The 27,056-nt window shown below is 43.6% G+C and overlaps 2 protein-coding genes across 7 annotated transcripts; both read right to left on the bottom strand.

Moving 5' to 3' along the window:
* Positions 1-11,378: 11,378 nt before the first annotated feature.
* On the bottom strand, positions 11,379-21,498 carry BMI1 (BMI1 proto-oncogene, polycomb ring finger). 6 transcript variants are annotated; one of them, XM_081820732.1, is made up of 10 exons: positions 21,258-21,498; positions 16,336-16,466; positions 15,903-15,999; positions 15,246-15,301; positions 15,098-15,172; positions 14,826-14,934; positions 14,702-14,747; positions 14,169-14,267; positions 13,719-13,799; positions 11,379-13,632 (listed from the first exon to the last, which is right to left on the bottom strand). In XM_081820732.1, exons 2-10 carry the CDS (start codon positions 16,445-16,447, stop codon positions 13,303-13,305), a joined length of 1,005 nt encoding a protein of 334 aa, XP_081676858.1. In that variant the 5' UTR covers positions 16,448-16,466; positions 21,258-21,498; the 3' UTR covers positions 11,379-13,302. The 6 variants fall into 6 exon arrangements, with proteins under 6 accessions (XP_081676858.1, XP_081676864.1, XP_081676859.1 ...); XM_081820738.1 differs by having other exon boundaries at positions 15,098-15,148; XM_081820733.1 differs by lacking the exon at positions 21,258-21,498 and adding an exon at positions 20,765-20,913.
* A 1,275-nt stretch (positions 21,499-22,773) lies between these two features.
* Positions 22,774-26,740, bottom strand: COMMD3 (COMM domain containing 3). Its single transcript, XM_006729790.3, has 8 exons — positions 26,548-26,740; positions 25,118-25,229; positions 24,947-25,010; positions 24,823-24,857; positions 24,399-24,459; positions 24,252-24,308; positions 24,098-24,157; positions 22,774-23,147 (listed from the first exon to the last, which is right to left on the bottom strand). The coding sequence occupies exons 1-8, from the start codon at positions 26,684-26,686 to the stop codon at positions 23,088-23,090; spliced, it is 588 nt and encodes a 195-aa protein (XP_006729853.1). The 5' UTR covers positions 26,687-26,740; the 3' UTR covers positions 22,774-23,087.
* Positions 26,741-27,056: the final 316 nt, after the last annotated feature.

Genomic DNA, 27,056 nt, shown 5'->3' with positions numbered 1-27,056 from the left:
TTCATTCAACAAGTATACACTGCAGCCTGCCCGTGTTTTAAGAGCTGTCATTGCTCTAAGCCATATAAGTGCTTTGGAAGCAAAGACAAGGGACTTAGGGTAACCAAGGTGAAGAAAATGAGAATATCTACATCACTTAAATAATAAAAGGCTTCTTGTTTTTGAGAGAAATTAGCTGGGTTTTATCTAGATATGAAATCTCCTTCCTTCCTCCCCCAAAGAATTAAAACATAGTATTAGCATTTAAATAGGCATTCATTTGGCAATTGCATGTAATTATTATTTAAGTTATAGAATACAATAATCACTTTGCCAAAAACAAATCTAAAATTATTGAAACAACTCCATATTTGCATGCTTGAATTAAAAAAAAAAAACACTACACACTCCATAACCAAATTAGTGGACTCAAAATATTATCTATAATGATGAAAGCAAACATATGACTCTTAAATGTTGCTTTGGCACTCTTTTGGGGAGAAGCATCAGGATTTTGCATTTAGGTCTCAGCAGACCATCCATTTGTGCCACCAGGTTTGTCAGCTGCAGAAGAGACTCGGACACTCCTATCCAGGAGAGGAAGATTAACATTTCTATGCTTGGGTTGTATTTGTCTTATGTCCTATTCTTTGCTTTTCAAGCCTTTTAAAGTCCATTCTTTACATTTTAAACTTTAAAGTGTTTACGTTTTAGTGTTAAGGTCAGTAAAATGTTAAGATGACAGTGATTGAACTGGCCCAAAGTTCTAAGGATATACCGTACATGTCTTTCTTTTCCAGTAATTCAATGGATGCAGAGATTGAACTCATCTTTTCCACTCTCAAAGTAAACCATGATTAGGAGGATTCCATACACGAATAATTTCGCTTCCAAAAGCACCGTATAGCACAAAGTGATTGATACTAAAAATGGATGCTTTTAACGTAGAAGTCTGAAATAGGCACTGGGACATGCATAAAAAACCAAATTATTGCTGCTTGGTGTGTGTGAGTGTGTGTGTGTGTGTGTGTGTGTGTGTGTGCGCGCGCGCGCGCGCGTGTGATGTGAATATCTTTTTAAGGAAGTGAGTTTTCCTTAAAAATTGTACCCAAACCCCGCATCACCAGATAGAAAACTCCAAGCGCCCTGACATAGATGTCTGTCAGCCACTCCCTCTCAACACTACCCATTCCCCCCACCTCTTTCAAATCTTGGTGTTGCTGGACTTGTCTCAGGGAAGGCAGATACTGTCCTATCCCCACCTTTTTATTAGTGCAGGATACAGGAGACAAAAATGGAAAGTGTCACATAGGAAACGAACCCTGGAGCCCACCCCGCCTGCATCAGGTCCAAGACCTGGGAGGACTCGGCCCCTGCGCCCCTCAGGTGCGGGTCCAGCCACAGCTACGCCGCGGCTCCGACAGTCAGGAGCTGAAGGTTCTTGGCCCGCAACGCAAAACTGGACACAGGCGGGTCTCCGCGCGGTGTGGACGCGGGGTTCCCCGCTCGACGGCGCTGGCCCCGAAAGGCAACTGTGTTCAGTGTTGATGGGGGTGTTAGGGCCCCAGGGGAAGAGAAGAATGCAGTACTCCGGGACGTTCTCGGCTTTTCCTTTAGTCTAAAATTTCTCTAACTCCAAAGAGCACCTCTGTTCAGTTTCTAACGAGGGAGGGGGCGCCGGGAATCGGTTGGGGCTGGGGTCAGGCTGTGGTTTGGATCAGAAGCCCTCGAGTGCCCCGCCGTCAATCGCTGAGCTAGGCAGAAAAGGGGGCGCAGGGAAATCAGGGTCGGGGGTGGAAGCAGGAGGAAGAGGCGGGGGCGCCCCGCCCGAGGGCGCGAGTGCGGAAGCGCAGCGCAGGCTCGGCCCGGCTGCTTCCCTCCCGCGGGGCCTCCCGGGACCAGCTACGCGCTCGGCCGCTGCGATGCCCAGGGGTGCGAGCGAGATGGGGGGGGGGCGGTCCCACTCTGCGTGCATCCTCACAGCTCCGCGGGCCGCGGGCCTGGGTATCTTGAGGGAAGGGTCCCGCAGAGCCGGCGTCTGCTCGGGGGCGGGTTGCAGGAAAAAGAAGGCCTCTATCCTTTCGTTTTGCTTCCCCGGGCCAGGCTTCCAGCAAAAACCGCACCGCCACGCGGGCTCTCACGGAGAGGGCCCGGCCGACCTCACGGAGAGGGCCCGGCCGACCTCCCGGCGGCGCGGCTGACCCGTGGGCCCAGGAATGGTGTGGCCAACTCTCAGGGGCCAGCCCGGAGCGGGCGGAGACCCGAACCCCAGGGCCGAGGCCCCGCAGCGCTGGCGCAGCCGGAGAAACTCGCCGCGGCCGCTCCAGTCGGCCCTGCTTCTCCCTGACTTTCTCCTACCAGGAGTTCTAAAGAGAGCCCCTCCACCGCTTCGCCCTCGTTGGTGGGGGGAGCGAGGAAGTTCCGACTCTTTTTGCCAGGGGTGGGGTGTGGGAAACCTGCACCACCTTACTTCAGCCAGCTCCCTAGACCCGGTGGCGCAGGCCAGATCCCAGAGGCGGGTTGAAGAGCCAAAAGCTTATTTGAAAAAAAAAAAAAAAGCCATACCTCACTGCGCATGTGCGAGCCTCAATTTTTTTTTTTTAATTTTTGACGTCATGTTGTTATATCAAATCCTACACCAAAACTTCTTGCTCATTGATTACTCGGAAGAATAACTGACTGTATGCTCTGACCTTCCGAAAATACTGCAAAAGTAATGAGAGAAAAATTTCAAGGTTTCTGCTTTTACAAAAAACGGCATAGACTGTTTATCCACTCTGCATGTCGGTTTCCCCCACAGAGATTATCAGGGCTCCGCTAAAACGTAGACTAGGTTGTAAAACGCGGTGGCACAGCATCTCATTCTTTAAGAGGAGATACCTGCACTACAATTTGCATTCTCGTTAGCCCGAGTAAGCCATAAAACACAACTGCTGTCATCTTATTTTTTGATATTCCAGAGGAGACATCAGAATATTGCTAAACCTGGGTTATTTTAATTTGCCTCCTACTCCAACGTTACCCCATATTTATTTTTTTAAGTGAAGAATAAAGATTTTCATATGGATAACATAAAAGATTAATGACTACCTATATGAAGAAAATACTAATACCTTTCCCATTAGCAAGACAGGAGATGAATTATAAAGAAATGCTTTTTATTCTAGGAGTGAATAGACCCTCTGGTGAAAGAATATGCAGTTGATTATCATTTTAATTATAAGTCAAGAGTGAAGTTCTTGAAAGTTTACAAATAAACTTAGAAGTATACAAATAATGCCAGAATGTTTATAGCCAAATCCCAAATAGAAACAAACTTACTAACAAACTCTTGGCTTAAAGAGTGCCTTGCAATACTATGAACACCAAATGGGGACAGTGAAGATAGAGACTTCTTATAGCACAATTAGATTAAAAAACATTGATTTTTTTTAAAAAATGTGATGCTTATGCATAATGCTTTAAATGTATGGCAAGAATTTAAGAGTGATACCAAGAAACTGGTATCAGTTATCTTTGTGGGAAAGGATATTCCCAGAACCCATTGCAGACCATGGTAATATAATAGACTTGCATTGCACTAGAGTCTCTTTTTCAGTTTAGAGAGCCTATATGAATTGAGTATATTAAAGTTCATGAAATGCATTTTCTTAAGTCTATTTTAAAGAATGCTTATATTATTCTGTTGTAAACTTACTTTATTGTAATGAATTTCCTTAGGGGTATTCTCCAAAGTGATAAGAATTTTAATAGGTGAATAATTTGAGTAGAATGAGCATTTGGTAAAAGTGAGTGGAGTCCTTTGCATCTTATAACCTTTTTCTCCTTAGAAAATGATGGGATAGTCTGAAAAGAACCCAAGTGAAAATATTTTAAGAAAATTGTCACGAGGCATATTTAGAAAGAAACAGCTGGTAAACACATTTTCCCAAGCTTACTCTGACCAAGTTCTACAGTTACATTAGAAAACAAACTGTAATGAATCATTTTCAAAGCAAAAACACTGTCCTGAGTTAATTACTGATAACATTAATTTTCTGATTCATGAACAACTAAATGCTTTCTAAACATCATTTTATCTTCCCAGTACGATTTACACTTAAGTATTTTGGTAGTGTGTTTATTAAACTTAGGGTTTTGTGTTTTTTTTTTTTTTTCCCATAAGGTTTGAAGGGAGTCAAAATTGTGTGGTAAGATTCTATAGAAATGTAACTGATTCCAATAAATAGTCCTCTGTACGGAAGTACATTATGGAAATGACGTGGTTGTCAGACCTAATTGCTTGGCTTTTGAGTCCTCATAGAAGAAATTCTACAGCCTTAGGGGTGTAGACTCAAAAGCAGCATTTCTGGTTTCAGTTTAAATAAAACAATGAAATCCATCATTATTCAAGTCAATAGCGATAATTCACATGAATATGAATGCACTTTGATCTTATCCTTCAATTCATTGAAAGACACAGTCGTAATGAAAAAGGGAGATAATCTCTTTAACTTGGTCCAAAGCAAGTTGTTGGAGCTTTTCTTTCTTGAAAGACCATAGAAGGGAACTTTTCACTAAAGCCTTGCTTTCCTATTTTTAAGGTGGTGGTGGGGTGTTTGGGCAAGCTACAGGTCATTATGTTGCCTCCAGGAACCAAGTAGTGCTAACTTTCTTCTTTGAAGTAAACTGTCTTATTTAATGAACTTGACATTTTGTGAAGCTTAAAAGTGAACCCCTTTTAAAACATCATACCTAAGAGTCATTTTAGGATGCATGTTGATTTAAGTTTACCATCAGATATGATTAAGACATATTAACTACTTTCAGTATGTTTTAAAGCTGATTTAAATTAAAAAGGATATTTCAAGATGCATTGCCTTGGTAGATGTGCAACATCCAATACTAGCCTCTTAAGTGTTCCTGTTGAACTGTGAAGAAAGTTAATGTCATGCTTGTGCCATATGAAAGTATGAAAGTCACTTTAAAATCTCATCTTACATATGGCTATTTAACCAATTTTCAGACCCTTTAGTGGGAAAATAGCAAAGTTACTAGTTCTTATATACAATTTATCATTGTCCTTAGAATTCTGGAAACATTTGTCAGATAATTTTAGTACAATCTACCACATTTGAAATATAGGCAAAAATGTGCATGAATGAGAATATCTGATTAATGGCACTAGCTTGGACAATGTTTAGCTCTTCACCGAGTTCATTAAAGGTACCCAAGCTTTATAGTATTTATTAGTAAATTGTTTTTTAAAATAAGGTTTGTTGAACTTCTGGAATCCTCTAGAAATTCAAATATGTGTTGAGTTATGTTAAAAGGACTCTGGAGCACACAAAGATTTATAAGACAGGTGCTTGTCCTCTAGGCGCTTTAAACTTAGAAATTTCAGCACATCTGTGATTTACATGAAATTTTAATCCTTGAAGAACACTCAGCTAAGTTAATGGCTATTTAAAGAAGGGCCAGTTATCAAGAGTGAAGAAATTTGGCAATGCACATATTTCCCAAGTTATCCTACTAGCTAAATAAAATACTGTGCTGGATACCTGGATACTTTGAAGATTTTTCTTCAATAAAAACCTGTTTAAAACACTAACAAGTTTCTATTAAAAAAATTAAATCAGTGTCCTAGAACCACAGATATTAGGAAAGGCAGAAAGATTCCTGAGGGTTAAGGTCAATCATTTTTTTAATGCATCACACCACTCAGTCTACACTGCCAAGAGCTGATGTGGTTCATCAGATGAAATGAAGGGGGGGAAATGCTCCATCCACTTATGCATAACAAGAGCAAGTATCTGGACGTGATGTTGCAGCAAACGCAAAATACTCGCGAAAGACAAAATAGAAGATTGTAGCGTTTTCCTGTGGTTCTAACCCAGAGGAAAGCCACTGTTACCAAGAGCAGATACAACCATAAGCTCTTCTTTGTGTCCATGTTAGTAGAAAGGGAGTGGGCGTCTTGTCTCGACTTCTTTCTTTACCACCATCCTTATTTCTGATGTCAAGAAAACCTTTCTACTGGACTGGCCACTGACGAAGCATTTCAGCTCAAGTTGAAGACCAGGGCACCTGGGGCTGGGACTAAGCAAAGAGCCCCTATCTCGGGGGCTCAGGTGCCTGTTCAGCGAGGCGCGCGCTGCAGCGTGCTCTCCAAGCCGCCCCTATTGTCTGCGGTGGGGGCAGGGCCAAGCCAGGGGAGCTGGCTTTTGAGCCGAGCTGAAGGTACCGAAGGATGAGGACCCGGGGCGGGGGCGAGAGATGTCAACGAAGGCAACCCCCAGAGTTTCAAATGCTCGACCCCGAGGTGTACGAGGATGCAGCGGTACCAGAGGCTGCGGCGGCGGCCCTGGCTGCAAATCGCCGTCGTGTGGTTGCTACTGGCAACCGAGCCTCTGCCTAGCGCGCAGCCCCGCAGCCCCTGGAAGGAAGGTGGCGAGGGGAAGCCGCCGCGGCGCCGCCGCCCCGCGGGCTCGGCAGCCCACAAGGCTCTCGCTCCCGCCCGCGCCCTGCGGGCCCTTCGGGCTTTGACCGCAGCTGTGAGGCACGAAGGGCTGAAGGGCTCATTGGTTGGGGGTGTCGCTGCCTCGGAAGCGTCAAATTACTGGCGCCCTCTGTGAATGCAACATGGCAGCTCAGGCTCGAAGAATGGGTTCACTCAGTTCGCCGGGGGTGACGGGGGGGAGCGCCCACCCGCTCCTTTCCAGGCCCGGAGTCAGTCCTGCCCGCAACCCCGACTCCGAGCCCGGCCGAGCAAAGGGCTGCGGCACGCGAGGACTCGCCTCGCGTTCACCCCCTCGGCCCTTTGTTCTCCTCTCGGTAGGCACCTCACGCTTCGGGGGCTTTTAATGGAAACCCTCGAAGACCCGGCAACCCTGGGTGGGACACCAGGCCTCCTGGCACTCTACGGATTTGTCTAGCTTTCCCGGCCCCCGAAGGGCTCCGGGCAGAGCTGGAAGCGCGAGTGCGGGATCCTAACCCGACATTCCCAGAGGAGTCGCCTCTCGACGGGTGCGTTCCTTCCCGCTAGGCCGGGGCTCGTCACGCCCGAGAGGTGTGAGGCGGGAGACCAGGGCAGGGATACCGGCCAGCGAGAAGACAATGCCCGTCACGACCTCAGGAAAAGGAGATTCTCCGCACTGGGGAGAGGAAAGTTGCGGGCTCGCAATCGCCCCCGTCTCTGAAAAACGCGGAGGAAAACACCCCTTTAGGTGTGCGCTGGGCTCCGTCACGCTTCACTCCAGCCTTTGGGCACGGGTGGAGGCCGCCGTCGCCCCTAGGAAATGTCCCCCGCCCCGGGTCGAGGGGCGAGCGGAGCGGTCCAGCGGGAGTGGGGGAGGGGGTTCAATGCCCCCGACGGGGAAGGTTAGGGGAAATTTTGAATTTTTAAAAACCGCGGTTTAAAAATGACCCTGCCACGTATACAAGCCAGTTGTGACGTTCAGCACAACGTGCTACTGAAATACCAAAATCCGCCACCAAATGGCGGCTCCTGCAGTCTGCTGCACTGATAAAGAGGACTCGCCCGGCGTCGCCCATTTTAGGCCGCTTTCACTTCTCTGCCGTTAGTCCGACTCCCCTTCGCAAGTCATTCCTTTCCCTCCCGGCTTTCGGGTGCCAGTGGGAGGCCCAGGTCAGATAAGCGTTTATACCCTGGGGATCCGGCAGGCGCACACTCTGTAGGAAACCGGCTGCGTCCCCGCGTCTTTCGGAGGCGACATCCCAGCCTCGGACCGCCAGCCACTCTGCCCGGCCGGGGGCGCGAGGGTGCCAAACCTCCCAGGTTCGCCTGGCCCCGAGACCTATTTAGGCATCGCCTTTGGGTCTTCAGGGTGTGGTCCTTTGCCCAGATCTTGAGATTCCTGCCGAGAAGCCACCCCCTCCTTGACACTGTCACCCGGCTAAGTCCCAGGGGATTGGAGCCATCGGCCCTTCCAGTCACCGCCTTCGAATCGCGGCCTTCGGGAACCTTCAAGATGGCAGCTTTAGGTTTTGTTAATAGTCTGCAGTCTATCCAATAAAAACTCAAACTGCAAGGACACCTCGTTTTTGAAGGAGAAAGGGCATAGGATTTGAAGCGGGAGGAGGTGGAGGGGCAAAGCAAGGATGCGCGTCTGTGCGCTTTACGAGCGAAGCCTCGGCCTCCCGGGACGTGGGTCCGTTGCCTACCCGCGCTGAGCTCGAGGCCCAGGGGAGCCGGTCGCCGAGCCTCGGCGGCCCGGCCGACCTGCCGATGTCTCGCCCAGTGGACGAGCCTTCGGCAGGAAGGTGGCCACCTTCTGAGGCCACGCGTATCCCCGCTGTCGCCGCCCCTTGCCACAGTTTCCGACTTTGGAGAAAGGACATTTTCGCCGCTTCCCAAGCCGATAGGGCCTGAGAATCTTGCTTTCAAATTTGGCGGGATCCGAATCCTCTGAACCCAGGGCGGCGCGAGGCGAGCGGCGCACGCGCAAAATGGCCTCCCGGCGCCCCGCCGCCTCGGCTCGCGCGTAGGGCCTGGCGGAGTCCCCGCGGCGCCGTGGTAACCGAGGTCTGAGCTGTAGCTCTTTACACTCCTCCGAGAGCGGCTAGTTAAAAAATAAGGACAGGGAGAATGGCGGTTTCCTCCTTAACGTGTCCTTTTGGTGAAGGCTCCCTGACCGAGAAGACAGCGCGGCCGGGAAAGGGAGGTCATTTTCTCCAGGCGGTCGTTCTGTGCCCTTTCCACGCGGCACCAGAATATAAGAGGACTTCCCTTTCTTTCTTTTTTAAGCCGTTGCTCTTTCCACCCCAATCACCCTCGCCCCCCGGTTTTTCTTCCAAGCCGCGCAGTGCGCTCCTGTCTTCGGCTTTGTGTGTGTATCTTCCACCCTTGGGGGCATTTAGACCAAACACTGTAGTTTCTGGACAGATTTCTCAGTCTCCAGTAACATCTTTGTCCATCTCGGTAACGTTCTCATTCCTTCCATCTCAATTTTCCACGCGTTTCCTGAGTACCCTGGTCCGCAGTCTTCCAAAGTCTCTTCTCTCAGTTTGAGTTCTAGCTAACTTAGGGGGACAGAATTGTGAGCACCAAATCGGCACCGAACTTGAAATCATGTTCTCTGTGAAGTTTGGATTTTATGATGACCCAGCAATCAGAGCAAGAAGTAATATTTTTATTGAAATGTAGGTGACTCTGAGGGAACGACACCTGCTATTTTTTAAAGTTCTTTCTGATTAGTCTCTGGAAGGTATATTTTAAGAGTCTGGAAGAATGGGAGTAATTTAACTCATTGGAAATTTTATTGACTGCTTACTGTTTACTTGGAGGGTTAAATGAAATTTCGGGATGAGTTTTCCACATGAGGTTGAACTTCAGAAAACTCACAAGGATCCTAGAATAGGTTTGCAGTGATAAATGACTTTTGATGTCGTCGACTTGATGAAGAAAAGGTTGACAGTGAAGTCTTCATGTGAGAACTCTAGAAATTGCACACTAAGAAAAAGAAACTGGTGCAAATAAAGGAAATCCGTTTCAAGAACCAAAAGAAGAAAAAAACGTTAAAAAAAATTAACTGCGGAAACAGGAAACACTCGACTGTGTAAACATTTTCGGAGACTTTCATAATCAAAACTGGGCTATCTTGAGATTTGCAAGGAGATCCACAGGCTCAAGGTATTCGCGGGGGTATTTCCCAAATCTGACTTACTAGGCGGTTCTAATATGTGTTACTTTCTCTTTCTTGTAAAGGACCTATCTGAACTCTGTGGTCCCAGTTTAATACAAGGTTTTATTTGGGAGGAGTCAATTTTTTTAGAGCGATCTTAGAAATAACCACCTGCTGTGCTATTCATTTTATACTTGAAGAAACATCCTCAAGTGAAATGGCGCTATCTAACCCAAAAGCCTTATGCAGGAGCTGCCTTCTGTGCTCTTTGCACATCAGATGTCTTTAAAATACATACTGTTGTTAAATAGGATCATCTTAAATGTAATTTCATCAAGACCTTAGCTTTGGCTAAAATGCGAGGAAGAATGCATGAGGGAAACAAGCACCGTATTTCAGAATATGATCTAGCCTCCATTTCATAGAAGCACTAGACTAAATCAGAATTCCCAACTTTCATTCCAGGGGCAATGAGAACAAAAAAGATATATTTACCAAACCTTTAAAATATAAAAGAAATGGGGGGGGAACCCCACTTTCATCATCCCAAGATTCTAAGACTGGGTCCCATGTGCAGATTGTTTCTAAAATTAAAATTCCATCCCCTGAAAAGATGACCATAAGCTATTTTTAAAAAACCAAACATCTACATTTCTTGTTGGCCAGTGGAAAGCAGTATTTCACATGGGTTCCTATTGAGATTTCACAATAAAACTTGATCTTGATAGGCCTATGCCATGTGTCTACTGAAACTCCAAATATTGGGAAAAGAATGAGGAAAGGATGTAGGAAAGCCCCTGCGAGCTTACTCTGCAAGTCGCATTGTACCTCCAGAAATCCTAACATTTGCACCTTACGAATATGGAAACAAAGCAATATGGTTGGTAGGTTAAGTCAACTGACGGGGCAGCTTCTTTTTTTCCCCTCAGTGCAATTAACGGCCGGCAATTTTAAAAGCAAAAAGTACTTGTAAAGTGGTATGCATGTGTAAAGTAAGATAGATCGCTATTTACACAGCAGTAACCAGCCTCATTCTCTTTTTGCATTTAAGCTAAAATCTGCGAAATCAATTTAGGCATTTTCTGTGGAATATTTTGTTAGCACTAACTTTATGATACAGAATCCTAAAATACTTTACAGAAGCAAAAGCCGAACTTAAAGCCTACTTTTCATGTACTCTGCTTTTACTGCTAAGAATTACAAAGTTAACAGCTTTGATATGGGTTATTGTAAGATTGAAACTTTTTAAAGTGGTAGCTTAGCAAAAGTTTTAAATCTTAATTGTCAAAACTGTAAAAGCTGGTTATGGGAGAATGCAAAACATTATAATCTTTCTTCTGTTTTATTAAAAGACAAAGACATTTTAGATGAAATATCCTTTAACGCTTAAGAAATTTTCAAATGGAGTAGGGGAAAAAATCCTTTCAAACAAAATAAATGCATGTTTTCAAGTATGGTAAAACAGTGTTAAGTGAGCCATAAATGCAAGATCTGATTTTTAATAAGCAATTTCAAAAATAAGTCCATCATAAAAAGGTTGAGATGTTAAGTCTTTTAGTTCCATGTTGATCTCACAACTTGATTTTGTGCAAGTCAAGTGACAGGTCCACTAGCATTTGAAGTTTTTAGTCTTTGAAAAATATTTTTTCATTCTTTATATACATACATGATCATCCAAAGTAAAACTATCATTTGAAACTTCCATCAACTAACTTTTCTTAGATAACATCATGAAAAACTTGAGAAGCCTAGAAAAATGAGTTAAATTCACCAAAATTGGCAAACATGGGTAACTTTTACTTCAAAGATTGTAGAGTAAATAAACAGATACATCTTTCAGTTGGGCTTTCAAGCAATTATACAACAAAGCACGGACTTCTTAGCAACATCACTATTTAAGACAGCAATGGATTCTCTTTAGTTTACCTGTTGTAATCCACAGTAGGGTTTCCAAAACTTCTGCACATTGTGCTTTTCATATCAAATTTTTATTAAAGTCTTAGCTATTTTCTAAATGAATATCCTTTTTATTGGATTTTCCCAATTACAAATGAGATTTAATTTTACATCTATAATTAGAAACACTTACAATGGTACTGTACAAATTTAGGTCAAAATAAAAATATATGTATTTTGTGGTTTCATAAAACTTCATTTACTGTATCTTTAAAGAAAGCAGAAATAACAGCAATATATGTAAAAGTAATGATTTAATGACTATAAGCAAGACAAAGCAATAGAATTGTGCTTCTTTTGCAGACTGGGGACAATGAAATGTTTAGCTACAATTTTCCCATACAAACATGAAACGATATTCATATAGAATAAACACCCTCACAAATAACTGATGGGTGATGAACACACACCAAGTTCGACCAAAGCAAAACACAAACTGAAAACGGTTGTGGTTATTCATATTTTAAATTCAGCATGTTCACTCTATTTAAAAATTAATATCTGGAGAAGCTAAAAATAAATTGCTTCTATTTCAAGATTTTAGAGAGAGGGCATATGTCATTGTTTATAACTGTAAAAGCAACTCCTTAAATTTGAAGTAACTGCTAAACCATGTTAAAATAATTTTAGATAAAATGCCTTCTTCCAGCAATTTGCTGGTTTACTTAAAAATTTGTTTTAGAATTATAGTGATCAATATGCACTTTAAAAACACATTCATTCCATCAAAAGCAATAGGAAATGAAGACACTGTTTCCAAAGTCTTTAAAGTTTTTCTTTACTGCAACAATTAATTTTCAAAGTAAACATGAATTACTAGAGAAAATCAGTATTATGATTTGCCAATTGCTTCCAATGGAATAGAATTTAGAATTAGAGATCCACATTAAAAATGTTCTATGCTGATAAGGCTCAAACATAGGGTATCTGCAAAGGTCGAACCAGTTGGGAGAATTTTAACAACCATTTCTGAATGCATGAAACACAATATTTTCTTTATAGTATTTATAAATATATCATACAATACTGTTTCCTGTTATGTCATATACCAATATGGCATTGTACAACAAGCATAATGCCATCTGATTCTTACAAAAGTGAATCATTTAAACAAGTCAGTAAAATAAACGGTAGTACCCGCTTTTAGGCATACAGATTGTAAAACTGAAGTTTACTATCCTTTGATCGGTTTTGTGTAGCAACAGAGAAGTAAAAATCAAACAGGAATCAAAATGGCTAAATATGCAGTAAGTCGTTATTCACAGTGACATGGCTACATAGAATGCATTATTCTATGCATATTCTTTCTGTTTGTTGAATTTCAAGATAAAAAGCACTTGTTTTCTACAGGTTCACAAAACAGCATAATAACAAGAACAATCAAGGAGAATGTAATGTAGGCGTTAGTTGAGATTAACAAACTATGGCCCAATGTTTATATCCACTGCAGAATTTTTCAAATCTGAACAATGGTTACAGAAACCATTTCACATCTTGCCTAACACACAGAAAAACATCTTGCCTGCTTTCTCAGAAACCAATTCTTTAGAGGAACAATCTTTTCCATTAACGTCCATATGAATATCACATCTAGTCCATCTTTTATAGCCAAATTTAATGTCACTACAAAAGAAAGCAAATTGGACGACAGTCACATGTATTAGCATCTCTAAAGCTGTAATGGCATGAAGATATCTATATAAATCGGGGATTTAAAATTTTTTTTCCTTAAGAGTCTCAGGTATCAACCAGATGAAGTTGCTGATGACCCATTTACTGACGATTTTCGAGGTCTATTGGCAAAGGAAGGTTGGTGGTTACCGCTGGGGCTGCTGCTGGTTCCATTCATAGTGCTGGAGATGTGAGGGAACTGAGGATGAGGAGACTGAACGGGAGTGCTGGGGCTAGGCAGACAGGAAGAGGTGGAGGGAGCACCTCCTGCGGGGCTATTGGCCTTGTCACTCCCAGAGTCACTTTCCAGTTCTCCAGCATTTGTCAGTCCATCTCTCTGGTGACTCATCTTCATTCTTTTACAAGTAGGTCGAACTCTGTATTTCAAAGGAAGTGGACCATTCTACAAAGTGAAAAGGAAAAAAAAAATCAGTCCTCTTTAAATACAGTTTACCACAATACTCTCGGAGTGTTAGTTAGGCTACTTACCCTTCTCCAGGTATAAATGTAGGCAATATCCATTAGTGTGTAGTAATCCTTTAAAGGTTCCTCTTCATACATGACATCAATCTATTGGAAAATAATATTTCACTTACTAAGTACCATGAAGAACAAAGATAAATCGAGATTTTTTTTTTTTTGTCATCTAAATGCAATCCAAAAAAGCTTTAACAAACATTCTCTTCAAACATCTGGACAAGAAAAGACTCCCTCTTGACACTTCAAATGAGGAAAAATATTCCCTGAAATTACTAAGGAATTTGTTTTCATAGCATAAAACAAAATTCATACTAAACATTTTAAGAGATAGTTCCAACTAAGTTCTAAATTTAAAAAAATCTGTTGCTTTTTTAGGGTTCAGAATCCAAAAAGAAAAAAGTCATTAAATTAAAAAAAAAAAAATCCACATTAAATGCACAAAAACCATAAAGTAGATACCTGGAAAGTATTAGGTATGTCCATTTTACTTCTGAGAAACTTTCTTAGGTGCATCACAGTCATTGCTGCTGGGCAACGTAAATATCTTTTATCATTCACCTAAGAATACATTTAGAAAAGTTATTTTTTAAAATTCCTAACTTTTGGGTAAGAAAAAAATTTCCATTAGATTGCCTCAATATGATAAAAAGTATGAATACCAAAACTGAGATTGACTAAATTCTCAACTATACTTTGAGTTTACTATTATAAATACAAAATAAGGCAATTGCTAATATAATAAGAAAACTTTAAATACATCAAAGCATTAAACATTAATTCTTTAAAGCATTTTGTAAGAATAATCATATATAAAGTAAATTCTATCTACTTACTATCGCATATAAATCACTCTTAAACATCAAATATGATCATTTTCTCCCATTTGACAGCATCATCTGGCCTTAGAATATTCTAAAGGGCAAAATACACCTTCATAAAATCTAGAATCCAAACAATGTTTCTTCTGTTTGTTTTTGTGACATGGAACATACCTCCTCCTTAGGTTTCTCCTTGTCTTTGTTTACTTTCCGATCCAATCTAAGAAACATAACTTTATTAGTGGAACAATGCATCTATGAACAGATTAGCATAAAACACATTTCCAAAAGAATTTACCTGTTCTGGTCAAAGAATTCAATGGATAAGCTTATTATCTCATCATCAGTTATAATTCTCTTATCTTCATCTGCAACTTCTCCTCTATCTTCATTAGAGCCATTGGCAGCTATAAAGACATTTTGAAATTCGATTTTAAAATTAAATATTTAATTAAAATATTACAGATGTAGAAAAATGGAAATGGTACTTTAAGTTAAATTCAATTTTAATATATTATTAATAAATTCTCCCTCCAAATAAAATGTCTTTTCCCTCTCTAAAGAGTTTACCATCAGCTGAAGGATGAGCTGCATAAAAATCCCTTCTTCTCTTCATTTCATCTAAAGGGGGGGGGGGGAAAAAGACTTAAACATTTGTTATAGCAGGTAAACCTGATGAAATACTTTGTAAAAATTCATTTGTAAGCACGTTACTCACTTTTGAAAAGCCCTGGAACTAATTTGTATACAATATCTTGGAGAGTTTTATCTGACCTGAAAAAGAATTAGAAAAGTAAATCATTAATTATAATGGCAAAATTTTAAATGCTCATAAATTATTATAGATTCTTTGTTTTTTTTGTAGTATTTTACTTGATTGTGAGAGTCTACATCAGTAAGATAACAATTATGAGAATAAAAATTCTTTAGCAGTATCTTTTAAATCAGTGGAAAAATACTTTTACATTCATTAAAAAATTCTTCACATTTCACTGAATCAAGAGAAGTATGCCTTTCAAGTTACTAAATTAGCTAATATGAAAGAGAATAGAGAGAAGAAAATGGAAACACTTTAAAACACACTCATTCCTGCCTGTCATAAACTCAGTAAAGCAATGCAGAAATGGAGAACTAATTCAGGTTTTAAAAAAAAAGTTTTTTAAAAACCTTTAAAATCCACTTAAATAATACCGAACTTTGCTTAAAATTAGTCATCATTAAAATGTCGAGAAATGAAGAGCAACCTTCACAAAACACACACACTAGGTGGAGATTCAACGGTAAATTTTGTGTGAAGAAATAAAACAGGGTAACCTTCACTAAATTATGCAATTCCAATAACAATTAGAGACAATAATTTTAAACCTTTTCTTACCTTATATTCAGTAGTGGTCTGGTTTTGTGAACTTGGACATCACAGATAGGACAATATTTGCTGGTCTCCAAGTAACGCACAATACATGTTTTACAGACTAGTAGTAGAAAAACAAAGTTTTTAAGTTTAGAAATTAGATGCTAAGCAGTGAAATTAGGGTCAAAAATGGAGAACTAGTGGTAGCAAAATGCTAAATGTCAAAAGGTATTTCCGATGAACTCAATTAACATTCTTGGAACACTTATACATTCCATAGTTACACCTTTAAACTATGCATTAACAAAAATTAACCAAATGCAAGAGTAGAAAATGACTCCATCACTTTGTACAAACATTCTCAAGGATTGCTGGAATTGTCAATAGTTTTCAAACGTCAGAAAGAAATGTGAAATATACATGACACACACAAAAAGGTCTAAAACTTTGTACTTACAGGAATGTAGACATTCTATTATGGTTGTGGCATCAATGAAGTACCCTCCACAAAGCACACACATTAGGTGGGGATTTAGCTCAGTGATCTTGATTCTAGTTGTTCGATGCATTTCTGCTTGATAAAGTATCCTGCAAGACACAGAAATATTGGCCATAATCCACAGAAACAGAAACGAGATTATCTCCCAACTTCTAGTAACCGAATGCTCTGAAATGCTGAGTTCATAAAACTCGTTTTAACACTGTACAGCTGGACTGTCCCAACGTTTTCTACAGAAGGAATTTACTAATCAGACCTGAATCAATTATAGTGAAATGATGAAAAAGGATTCAACTAAAGTAACTTCTGGTCCCTCAGGTCATTCCAGGAGGGAGAAGAAAAGGTCTGGGGTGGGGGCTGGGAGCTGAGAATATTCGGGTCTCTTTCTTCCATTCCTCCTCTAGCCTAGCAGCCCCCCGGCTGCTGCACACGCCACGCAGTCCCAGCAGATATTTACCAACCGCCAGAGCTTGTTCCAGATCTCCTAATTTACTGTAAAACTTCCTTATGGATCTTCAATCGAAAATCCGGGAGCATGCCCTGGCTTCCCAGGGGTTCTTGTTGTTTTAGGCGGTTCCAGCAACCAGAACCTGGCACGTTTTCACGCGATACAAAGGGAAAACAAATTCTGCCCTATCTGCATCCCTGGCATTTCCGGAGCTGGGTGCTGGGGCCGCAGGAGCACCTCCAGTCGGCCTCGAGCTGGGGCCTGAGCGCGCGGACGCCCGGGGGCCGGGATGCGAGGGGCGGATCCGGCGGCGCCCGGGGCTCCGTCTCGCTCCGGATTCGGAACTCGCCTCTGTCGGGGTTTCCATAGCAACTTACACTTACACTTGGCATCCGGCCACCGCTGCAACTCCGCGCGAAGCCGGGCTGAGCCCGGAGCTCCGGCGGGCGTGCGGGGCGGCGGGGCGGCGGCGGCAGCGGGCGCGGGGGAGGGGCCGGCGCGGCGCGGGGGCGGGGCTGGCGCGGGGGCGGGGTGGGGTGCGGGCGGCGCTGCGCGGCTCGGGGGTGGGGCAGCCCCACGAGGCCCGCGGCACTGGGGAGCAGGATCCCGGCCCGCGGCAACCGGGCGGGCAGCCTGGGGGGCCCGGAGTGTGCGAGTGGTAAAGGAGAATGCAAACCGCACTCGGCCATTTCGGACACTCTTGGGGGCCTCTTTCCAAGTCGACTCGGTGCGAAGAGCTTCTTTCAGATCTTGACTTGGTCTCTCCTGTTAGCAATCACTAGGTCAAAAATTTCACGAAGGGACCTTTTGAGAATTGCCAACTGTGCACTTAGCCCGAAACCGTCAGGGCTCAGATTGCAGAGATGTTTATTGAACTGAACCTCTTTAAAGCTTTCTTCTCCAGTATGAAGTTCTCTTGCAGATTAGATGAGCGATACAAAGTTTTACTAAGGCTAAAAAGTGAAATCTGTTTTACAAGAAGACAAGGAGGGGGCAAAGCCTTGTGTTTTATTTGAACTATGCTGGAGGCAAGACAAACTACTTTAATCGGTACGGTAGTGACAATATGTAAAGAACCATGTGACCAGTCCATTCCCAACGCTAAATCAACACCTTGTCAACCCAGAGCAACATAGGAGAGAAAAACAAATGTCATTTTCTCAACCTAATCTCCATACAAATCCCCACACGATGGAATAATATTCCCAAAAGATACCATATATTATAGAAAAGTCACGGTGGGGAACTGTCAGCAACAATACACCAGCGGACAATCAGGGAAGTCAATTATTTCGTGTAGTACTCTTGAAAAATATATTTCTTACCCCCACTTCAATCATTTCAGAACCTAAAATAGGACCAAGCTTCCAGACCTGTCTGAAGTACATTCTCAAAACCGCTTTCAATAGAAATCTAGGAACCTTTGAAACTTGGAAGATGCAACTGAAGTTTTAATTCTTAGGGAATTTTAATGAAGGAAATACCAATCAACATACCTCAATGGCTGAAACTAACAGCTTCAGAGTAATAAAAAAGGTAAAAACAAAACAAAGTCTCTTTTATGAAAGTGATCATAGTGGCAACTGGCAACTTCAACCAGAAAACTTCATGTGTGATTCCTCAGTTATCTTTGGATTACTTGTTTACAAGACTGTTGTCAACATATTGTTAAAATAAATCTAAGTGGAGTTGCAGAGGAGTTGTGGGTGGAGCACTGTCCCTAAAGAGTAGCAATATTTAAATCCATGTGGTTGACTAAAGACAAACTTTTTTAAAGAAAACTCTCCTTGTGAAACCACAGAACCTTTCCTAGAAAGGTAGCAAGGTGATACTTATGTCTCCTTGTGAAAGCATATCACACTAATGCCACCGAACATCAAGTTTAGGAAGGGACTTCAATAAAAATAGCTCTTTATTTCTCCACTGCACAGAAAACACCAAACACAAATACAAATACACAGGACAGTCAAACCTCAGTGGAGAGTAATCTACTGGTTAGCTCTTAACATTTATGTCACAGGTACTTGACTAAAACCTTTCCAAATTCATCTTAAGTCTTAATTCACACAACTCTTCTCAATTCTGAAGAATTTGGCCACAGTCCTATTACCATCTATAATGCTAGTAAATATCACTTTGTTACTTACATAAAAATCAGTTCTTTATCTTTTTATACAACTTGAAAGTCCTGGCAACCTAAGGATGACTTCCAAAACGTCTGACATGCTTGACAGATTTAAGAAACAATCTCTTGCACCTTAGGAATGAAAGCCTTTCAGGTTCCAACACAGAAAACTGCCAGGCAGGCAAGTAAAAATGCACCAAACGTACCACAGTAAAAATACTCAATAGTTAAAACTTGCCATTATAACATACTCGGTAAGGGCTATCAGTTTAGTTGGGAGGCCTAACACCAGTAATGTCAAAATGAAGCAAAACAGAAGCAAGTTCTCATGTTAACAATCAGCTTGACTATTGCAATCTAAGAAATGCAAATGAACTCCATAACCCCAGTTGTGGTTCACAGCCCAGTAGAAGTATGGGTAAAGTTTGGGTTAACTTGCCTCCTAGGGAGAATTTTGCCTAGTTGGGTACTTAATGCACATCCCAGAACTTGGTGGTATAGTACTAATGAATTTATCAAGTACAATTAAATGCTTTTTTTTTTTTTTTTACAAAAGCATATGTGTGTACACACATGCATACGTAGTGACTTTCATATGGCTTTAAAGATACTGTTACTAGGCATATAATTTGCACAGGTAGGTTATTTCAAACACCTTTGCACTCTGGGGCAAATGTATGGGAATGAACTCAAATATTAAAAAGTTTGTAAATTTGTTCATAAAATCAATCTCTAAGGGATAATGATCGGTCTACTTAAAATAAAACTCAAATATTAACATAGTCACGTAAGTTAGTATATACTGTCAACAATTTGCATTCTTAACTTTCAAGTCTTTATTATAGCTTACAATGTGTTTTCAGAACTTGAGGGTTAAGGTTCCTATAAAATATATGTTGAATACTCGTAACATTCTAGGTACCACCAACCTACTCTTGGATTTGGATAAACATGCCCAGAATTTTGCCTACTTTAAGAGAAGGGGTTAAAATACATACCTCTCTTTCAAATATTGGACCGTGACCACTAAGCCCACTAAATCCTTTTATTGCAATTGGGAATGATCAAAGTCTCTCTACTTGTTTACTTCCAATCATTAACTGTAAATTTCTGGGGAAAAGATCATGCTATATCGCTGTCAAACCCAAAAGACTATGTAAACATATGTAGTCAACTTTTTGGTGCTCCTTTTCCAAAGCATCTCTTTACCACATGACCTATGCTAACATTTAGCAAAACCTATAAAACGCAGTGGACTCAAGTCATGGTTCTAAGTGCATCCCATAGTAAAGGTTGAGAGAAAAACTGCAGTCACCGAGGAGGAAAAACAGAAAAAGAGAAAAAGAATGGGGGGGGGGTGGATGGAAACCTCTTGCAAGACTAACGTCCAGTCACCATCATCACTCCAAAAAAAGCTCCAAATTTGAAATGCCCACTTCCCAGTGCGCACGTCCCAAGTACTGTTTAGAGAACTTATCTAAGACTCCCAACAAATAACACCTTGAAAACTTTACCATTTTAAACACAAATGCAGGAGACCTTGGAAACAACTGGGAACCGCCATCTTACAAGCCATCCAATTTCACACAAGTGTCCCTCCAACTTAAGTTAATAACATTTTTGTTTGAGCTCTTTCCAGTTTAACATCCACCTTGGCGGGATCGCTGCCCCCCACGTAACCCGTCCCTATAAAATGAGGGCATTCTCTGGATGTTTAAACCCCTCAAAAGCCCTTTCTTCGGGAGAAGAGGGAAGCCACTTGACCCGAGCAGCTCCCGATTTCAGGAACCCGTCCCCGTTTCATCAAAATCTACCTCTCAACAAAGGGCGCCGTGGCGGGGAGAGCCGCAGAGACTGGAAATAGAAGTGTTCTTCTCGGGGGCCATGTGCGTCGCGAGGGTGTAGAGGGGCGCTCGGGGGAGAAAGGAACTAAAACGTGGGGCCGCGCGTGGCGCGTCCGGGGCTGGAGCGGGCGGCGGCTGGAGCGGCGCCGAGCCCGGCTGGCGGCGGCGGCGGCGGCGGCGCGGCGCGGGCTGCGGGTCGGTCCCGGCGCCGCGGGAGTCGGCGGGCGGCGGCGGGCGCGCGCTCGCGGGCGCGGGCGGCGCGCGGGGCCGGGCGGCGCGCGGGACCGGCGGGCGGCGGCGGGCAGCGGCGCGGGGCTCGGCGCCCACGGTGTCAGCGCCCTCCCGGCCGGCGCGGGAGAGGCGCGGGGGGGGCCGCTCCCCATCCACCCGCGGCCGGCCCGAGCCCCGCGCGGCCCCCGCCGCCCCCCGGTCCAGTCCCGGAGGCGCCTCGCCTTCTACGTACCCGGAAAAAGCAGCCGGCGAGAGGCGATCGAAGCGGGCGGAAAAGACAATGAAAGTTAAAAGTCGTTCAGCAGAAAATGAATGTGAGCCAAGCGGCCATCTTGAAGCGAGCTGCAGACGCCGCTGTCAATGGGCAACGAGCGCAGCCGAGAGGAGCCGCGGCCGCCGCGCTCGGCTCATGCTGCCTCCCGAGCCCGGCCTCCTCCTCCTCCTCCTCCGCCTCGGCCTCCTCCTCCTCCGCGGCCTCCTCCTCCTCCTCCTCGGCCTCCAATGCCTCCTCCTCCTGGGCCTCCTCCTCCTCCTCCTCCTCCTCCTCGGCCGCCGCCGCCTCCTCCCGCTCCGCACTCGGGGGAGGGAGCGCGCGGAGGGGGCGCGATCAGTATTATTCTGCGGGGCTGGGAGGTGTTTCTAATCCGGATCGGGGCTCCCTCGCCAACATCCCCATTGTCTCGCCCCGATCTCTGCCTTTAATACTACGATTATTATTTCATAGTTGCTGTGGGGGGAGGAGGGCGAGTGGGGGGCGCCGTGTGTGTGCGAGCGGAGAGGCGGGGGGAGGGGAGGAAGGATGAGGAGGGGGGAGGGGAGGGTGGAAAAAAAAAATGCACCGCTGAAGGCAGAGTGGAAACTGACACCGGCTCCAAAATGGCTCAGAGTCCGCCCGCCCCCTCCCCCCGCCGCCCCCCCACCGGGTCACGTGCTCCCCTCATTCCTTAAGGGCGGCCTGGGAATTAGTGTCGGTGTAGTCGGGCCCGCGGCCGCCCCCTCCCCTCCGAGCAGCGCGACCCGGCCCTCCTCCCCCTCGCTCTGCACGGCGGCGGCGGCGCTGGCGCGGCTGCGGAGGCATTTCTCCACAGCGCCACACGCGCCACCCTGCTCTCGGAGCGGGCATCGCTTCGGCCCCGCACACCGCTCAGCCCACCCCACCCCCCGTTATTTCTTTCTTTCCGCCGCCCGCCTCCGCCCGCGGCGCACACGTCCACTGGCTCCCGCCGAGGAGAGCACCCGGCCACCGCCCCCGCCTCGGCCCCGCCAGCCCAACGGGCTGAGGCCCAGACTCCGGCGCTGCGGCGCGGAACCTGCGCCCGAGTTGGGCTCGCGGAAACAACAGCGCCCGCCCCTGTCTTCCCCCGGCCGCGCCGGCCCCCTTCCCCGCCCGCCAGCGGCCGAGGCGGGGCGCGCGCGGGCAGTGGCTCGCTCCGGGTAGGGGCTCCGCGAGGGGGCTGGCCGGGCCGGGCCTCGGGAGTCCCGCAGGCGAGGGTCCGGCTGCGGGCGAGCCCCCCCCGCCCCCAGCGCAGGTAACGGGACCGGCCGGCTTCCGACGCGGGGCAACCACGTCCGCTCCCCAAGCCCCGAAGCTGGGGTCTTCAACAAACCCCGGAGATCGCATCTTTTCTCACTGTGTTTACCTTTAATCCAAAGAAAAGGCGATCGTTAAAAGTTAACGTTAATCGTATGTATGTCTTTAAAGTAATAATTAACACACAAACTCAGATCCAAACAAACTCTCACCACTCTTTTTGTGGGAACAACTTATTTATTCAGAGTGTAATACTGTCTACTTCCTTTTGTAAGACTTGAGAAAGATCAAAATGGGATCAATGTACAGTTTATACTAAAGATGTCTGAAATACTTAGGCAGAATTTCCCTCAACTCTTTTACAAGTGTAAAAAAATAAAGTGTCAAAATTGATGAGCGGCATAAATCCAAAAGGAAAAAAAAAATTCTACTTAAGAGGAGGACATCCAGCTCGCACAAACGGTGGTTCGGCCGACGACAAGGCGTTCCTGGTCTTCCTCTAGACCGGGGCAGATCGTTAACTTCCCCAAGTTACAACTGAGTTGCTCTTTCCAGACTTTTCGAAGCATCTTTAAGTTTCCCCACTAAGTCCTAAAAGACGTTTATAATACCACGTTTTTAGGATAAAACACAAGACAGAAGTATCCAAGTTTGAGAAAGATGCAAGAAAAAAGTCGGGGCACTTTCTAAACGAGTTTAAAATTCACGAGGATTTTAACCTTTGACAAACCACTATCGATCAAAAGAAGGTTTTCCTCTAAAATATCTCATCTTCAAGTGGGCTACTTTCCCTCAGATTTGAAATATAATTTCCAATCGAATCCTCGTAACAGGCAAGGTATCTCAAAACTAAATTTCTCAAGTTACCTAAAAAAACTATACTGTATTCATACTTTCTGAAAGTTTAAAGTTTGGTTAATGGTTACATTAAAACAATTCCACAGGAGATGCCTTTTGAAAAATTCAAAATTCATCAAAATTTCAAGTAATGCTCTTCATTTTTTTAAGTGGTAAGAAATAAATTCGTTATCATGTCCATTAACCAATGTAGTTTTGAATTTTTCCAGTCTTATATTGGCAATATAAAGAGTTTTAGAATTTTATGTATACTTCCTCCTTTATAAAAAGTCATTTAAAAATTATTGAAAATCCTGTTTGAAAGTTTAATTCAATTTCTGAAAGCAAAGAAGACATTTTCAAAGACATGTTCTTAATTTTGCTTTGTCCTATTGGCGCAAACTAATCACAAATAGAAGGAATACTACAATACCACAATACTCAATACTACAATTCAGAAATTTATCTTAATCAGAGGGAAAAGCAAATATAAAACCAATTCTTTATGAGTAACATCTTAATTTCAAAAGTGAAGCCTACTTTAAAATATTGCTTTTGAAGCCATTTCCTATTAAATTCTTAACCAACCTTCATTATCTGCTGACAGATGGTTAGATAATTTTTCTTTTGAACTTTCTGTAGGCATAATTCTCAATTAAACATCTATAAACAGAGAAGTATATTCACAGATCCTAATACTGTACCTGTAATTGTTCCATGCTGCAACTAAAACTAATCTCTGGGTGGGATCGGGAATCAGTATTCTAGGGAAGAAAAAAAAATGCTCTTTATGTAAATCAAGGACATTTAAAATTTCATTTCAAATTTAAATTTTAGATAAGGCTTATATGTAAATACCTCTACATTTAAGGTCACCAAATATGCAGGTCTGTACATCTTATGAAGTTGATTGGTCTAAAACAACACAATACATAATTTCAGTCTTTAACTCTATTTTTTTTAAAGTTCCCTAAATCCCCCTAGAGAACAGTTATTAAACTTTACCTTTATCTGATATTCCAAACGCCAAGAAACATCAGTTATATGAGGGAGAGATCTGCCTATACTAAAAAATACAATGATAATTTTGTACATAGTATCTACATAAAAACTTTCAGTATTTATTTTTACCAAGAATGGTGTCTACTTCCCCCCCACACACATACACATTTTCAATTTACTCTGAATTTAAAACATTGTTAAACTTTATTTTCAAGTTCTGAAGAGTAAAAGAGCATTTTAAAAATTATCTCAATAAACTTTATCTTTAAAAACATTAGCTTAACTTCAATTGTTTCACTTGCCCTTTGGCCCCTTTTCTTTTGGTCAAGATCCCTGTCTTTTTTCCCTGTTTTGTTTCACACCAGCACTCTCCATTCATACCTGCAAGTGAAAAGTGGCTCAGCTTGACACCTTATACAGTACCTACCTTCCCAGTAGGCTTTCTAGGGAATTCTTATTATTCTGGAGGGAGGAAAGAAAGAAAGAAAACACATCTTTGCAAAGAGAAGAAAAATAGTAATTGTTAATTTAAAAAACTTTAAGTAAGTAACCTGATATTCCGCGCAAAACAGTTCTATTCGCTCTCTATCAAATTTACAGTCTTCTAGATAAGTGCTAAAGGGGGGAAAAAAGCCAAAGTTTAGTGTCCATTTTAAAAAACTGAAATTGGAATCTTAAAGGTACTATTTGAAAACAAATGGATATTTAAATAAATCCTGTACCTTAGAGTTGATTTGTCAGCTCTTTGCTTTCCTGCCTCCAGTATGTAAGTTGCAGCTGCTGTGTGACAATGTTTTAAAACCACAGGATCGATATGTTTCAAGTCTGGGTGATCTAAAATAAATTAATTGCTAGTGATGCCTGTGATAATAAATTCTTTATAGTCATGTTTCTAAAATGGATATTTTCATTTGGGCAAAAATCCCCTTTAACAAGAACACAAAAAGAATTCAACTATAAGGACTGGTAATTATAAGTAAATGAGAGGAGCAACAAGGTCAATGGAAAACAAAAAAGAACACACATCAATAATTCTGCTGTTACCAGTCTCAATTACCTTCTTTTATTTTGCCTTAATTTCCTACTGTTTTTAAAAAAACATTGTAGCCCCAAAGAAAAAAAATAACTACACAGTGGTCATTACAATGCTGGTTGCAGTATATTCAGAGGAAAATAAGATAAATATTTTACATGGTGTAAATTTAAGAATGAATAAACTTTCCCTCTAAAGAATGGTTACTTTTAGGATAACTGGCTCCAAGGACATTAACGTATCAGAGGCGGGGAACGAGTTCAGAATATAAAACACAATTTTCAAAATATTTTCAGATTTTGACAGCTATCCTTTTTTTGAGATTAACCCAGGTGGTGGTTACTATTTTCGTTTAAAGAACTTCCACTTTCATACTTTTTGTACAAGTGTTTAGATCATGAAACTACAGAAAAAAACAAAATTTGAATTGTTGGGATATTTATATTTAAGAAAATGATCTAAAAGCGATCTGTCTTAAAATATGCCTTCAATCCATACTGACACGGCACTCGGCAATCACTGACCGGACCACTTAAAAGAGACTCCTCTCCTGGTAACTGGTGCGGAACAAAACACTCTGCACCATATTTTAAGGTTCCAGGCGTGGAACCTGTGCAAAACATACTTAACTAGTGTGTTGGAGTGATCACAGGAACTTGAGGTATTCTCTAAGTTGGAAAATGTCAAGACTACGTGACCTAGTAATTACTTTGGAAACAGACTCTTTAAAACCTTTGCCAGCCTAGCACTGAACGCTTGAATTGCAGGGAGCTACCCTGATGAAGTCCAAGTGTCAACCAGCCTTTGCCTCAGACCAGGCTGAACACCTTACATGTTTAGGCCACAAACAAGACTTGAACACGGGCTTTACAAAGGAACAAAGAGACTGGGAGGAGAAATCAGACCAGAAACGTGTAGCAGGCTATGTGCAGGTGCCAACTGGGAACAGAACAATGGTCAGGGTCCGCTCCGGGTTAACATCCCCACACTCCGTCCGGAGCGAAGGGCAAAGCCGGGAGACTTCCTCTTCCCGGGGTTTTCCCCTCTCGCTCGGTCTCGCTCCTCTTCTCCGAGCGCCCCTCCACCCAGGCCGATCTAGCTCAGAGCCGAGCGGCTTACCTAACACGGCCTCGTCCGCCTGGGCGTCCAGCAGGCTCTGGAAAGCCGCCCGGAGGAGAAGCGTGAAGGCGTTGGAGTCGAAGGAGCCAGGATCTGCCAGCATCTGGAAGCCTTTCTGCACATACTCCGAGAGCTCCATTGTGAGCGCGCCGTGACCTTCGACACGCGCACCACGTGACACGCGCCGCGCGCTCAGCTGATGCGGCCGCGCGCGCACGCGGCTCGGGGCGGCGGCGCGGGCTGCGGGCCTCCCAGCCCGGGGCCTCACCGCCTGCCTTCTGGCTCGCGCCTCGGCCCGCGCGCCCAGCCGCCCACCGTCCGTCGCCCGCCACCCCTGTAGTCCCTGGCGCCGCGGCTTCCGTCCAGCCCTTCCTTCTGCGCCAGCCGCGAGAGCTGCGGCGCCTCGGCGAGAGGGGCGGCCCGGGCGCTTTGTGGACGCGCTCGGTGCTTTCTCTTCCACTCGCTGCTCACCTAGGTCTGTCACCAGCTCCTGCGGGGCTCCGCGGGAG

The sequence above is a fragment of the Leptonychotes weddellii genome, chromosome 5 (genome assembly GCF_054177405.1).
Source record: "Leptonychotes weddellii isolate Sample4059 chromosome 5, ASM5417740v2, whole genome shotgun sequence".
NCBI lineage: Eukaryota > Metazoa > Chordata > Mammalia > Carnivora > Phocidae > Leptonychotes > Leptonychotes weddellii.
The sequence above is the reverse complement of the archived record's forward strand: the minus strand, read 5'-3'. Positions and strand labels throughout refer to the sequence as shown.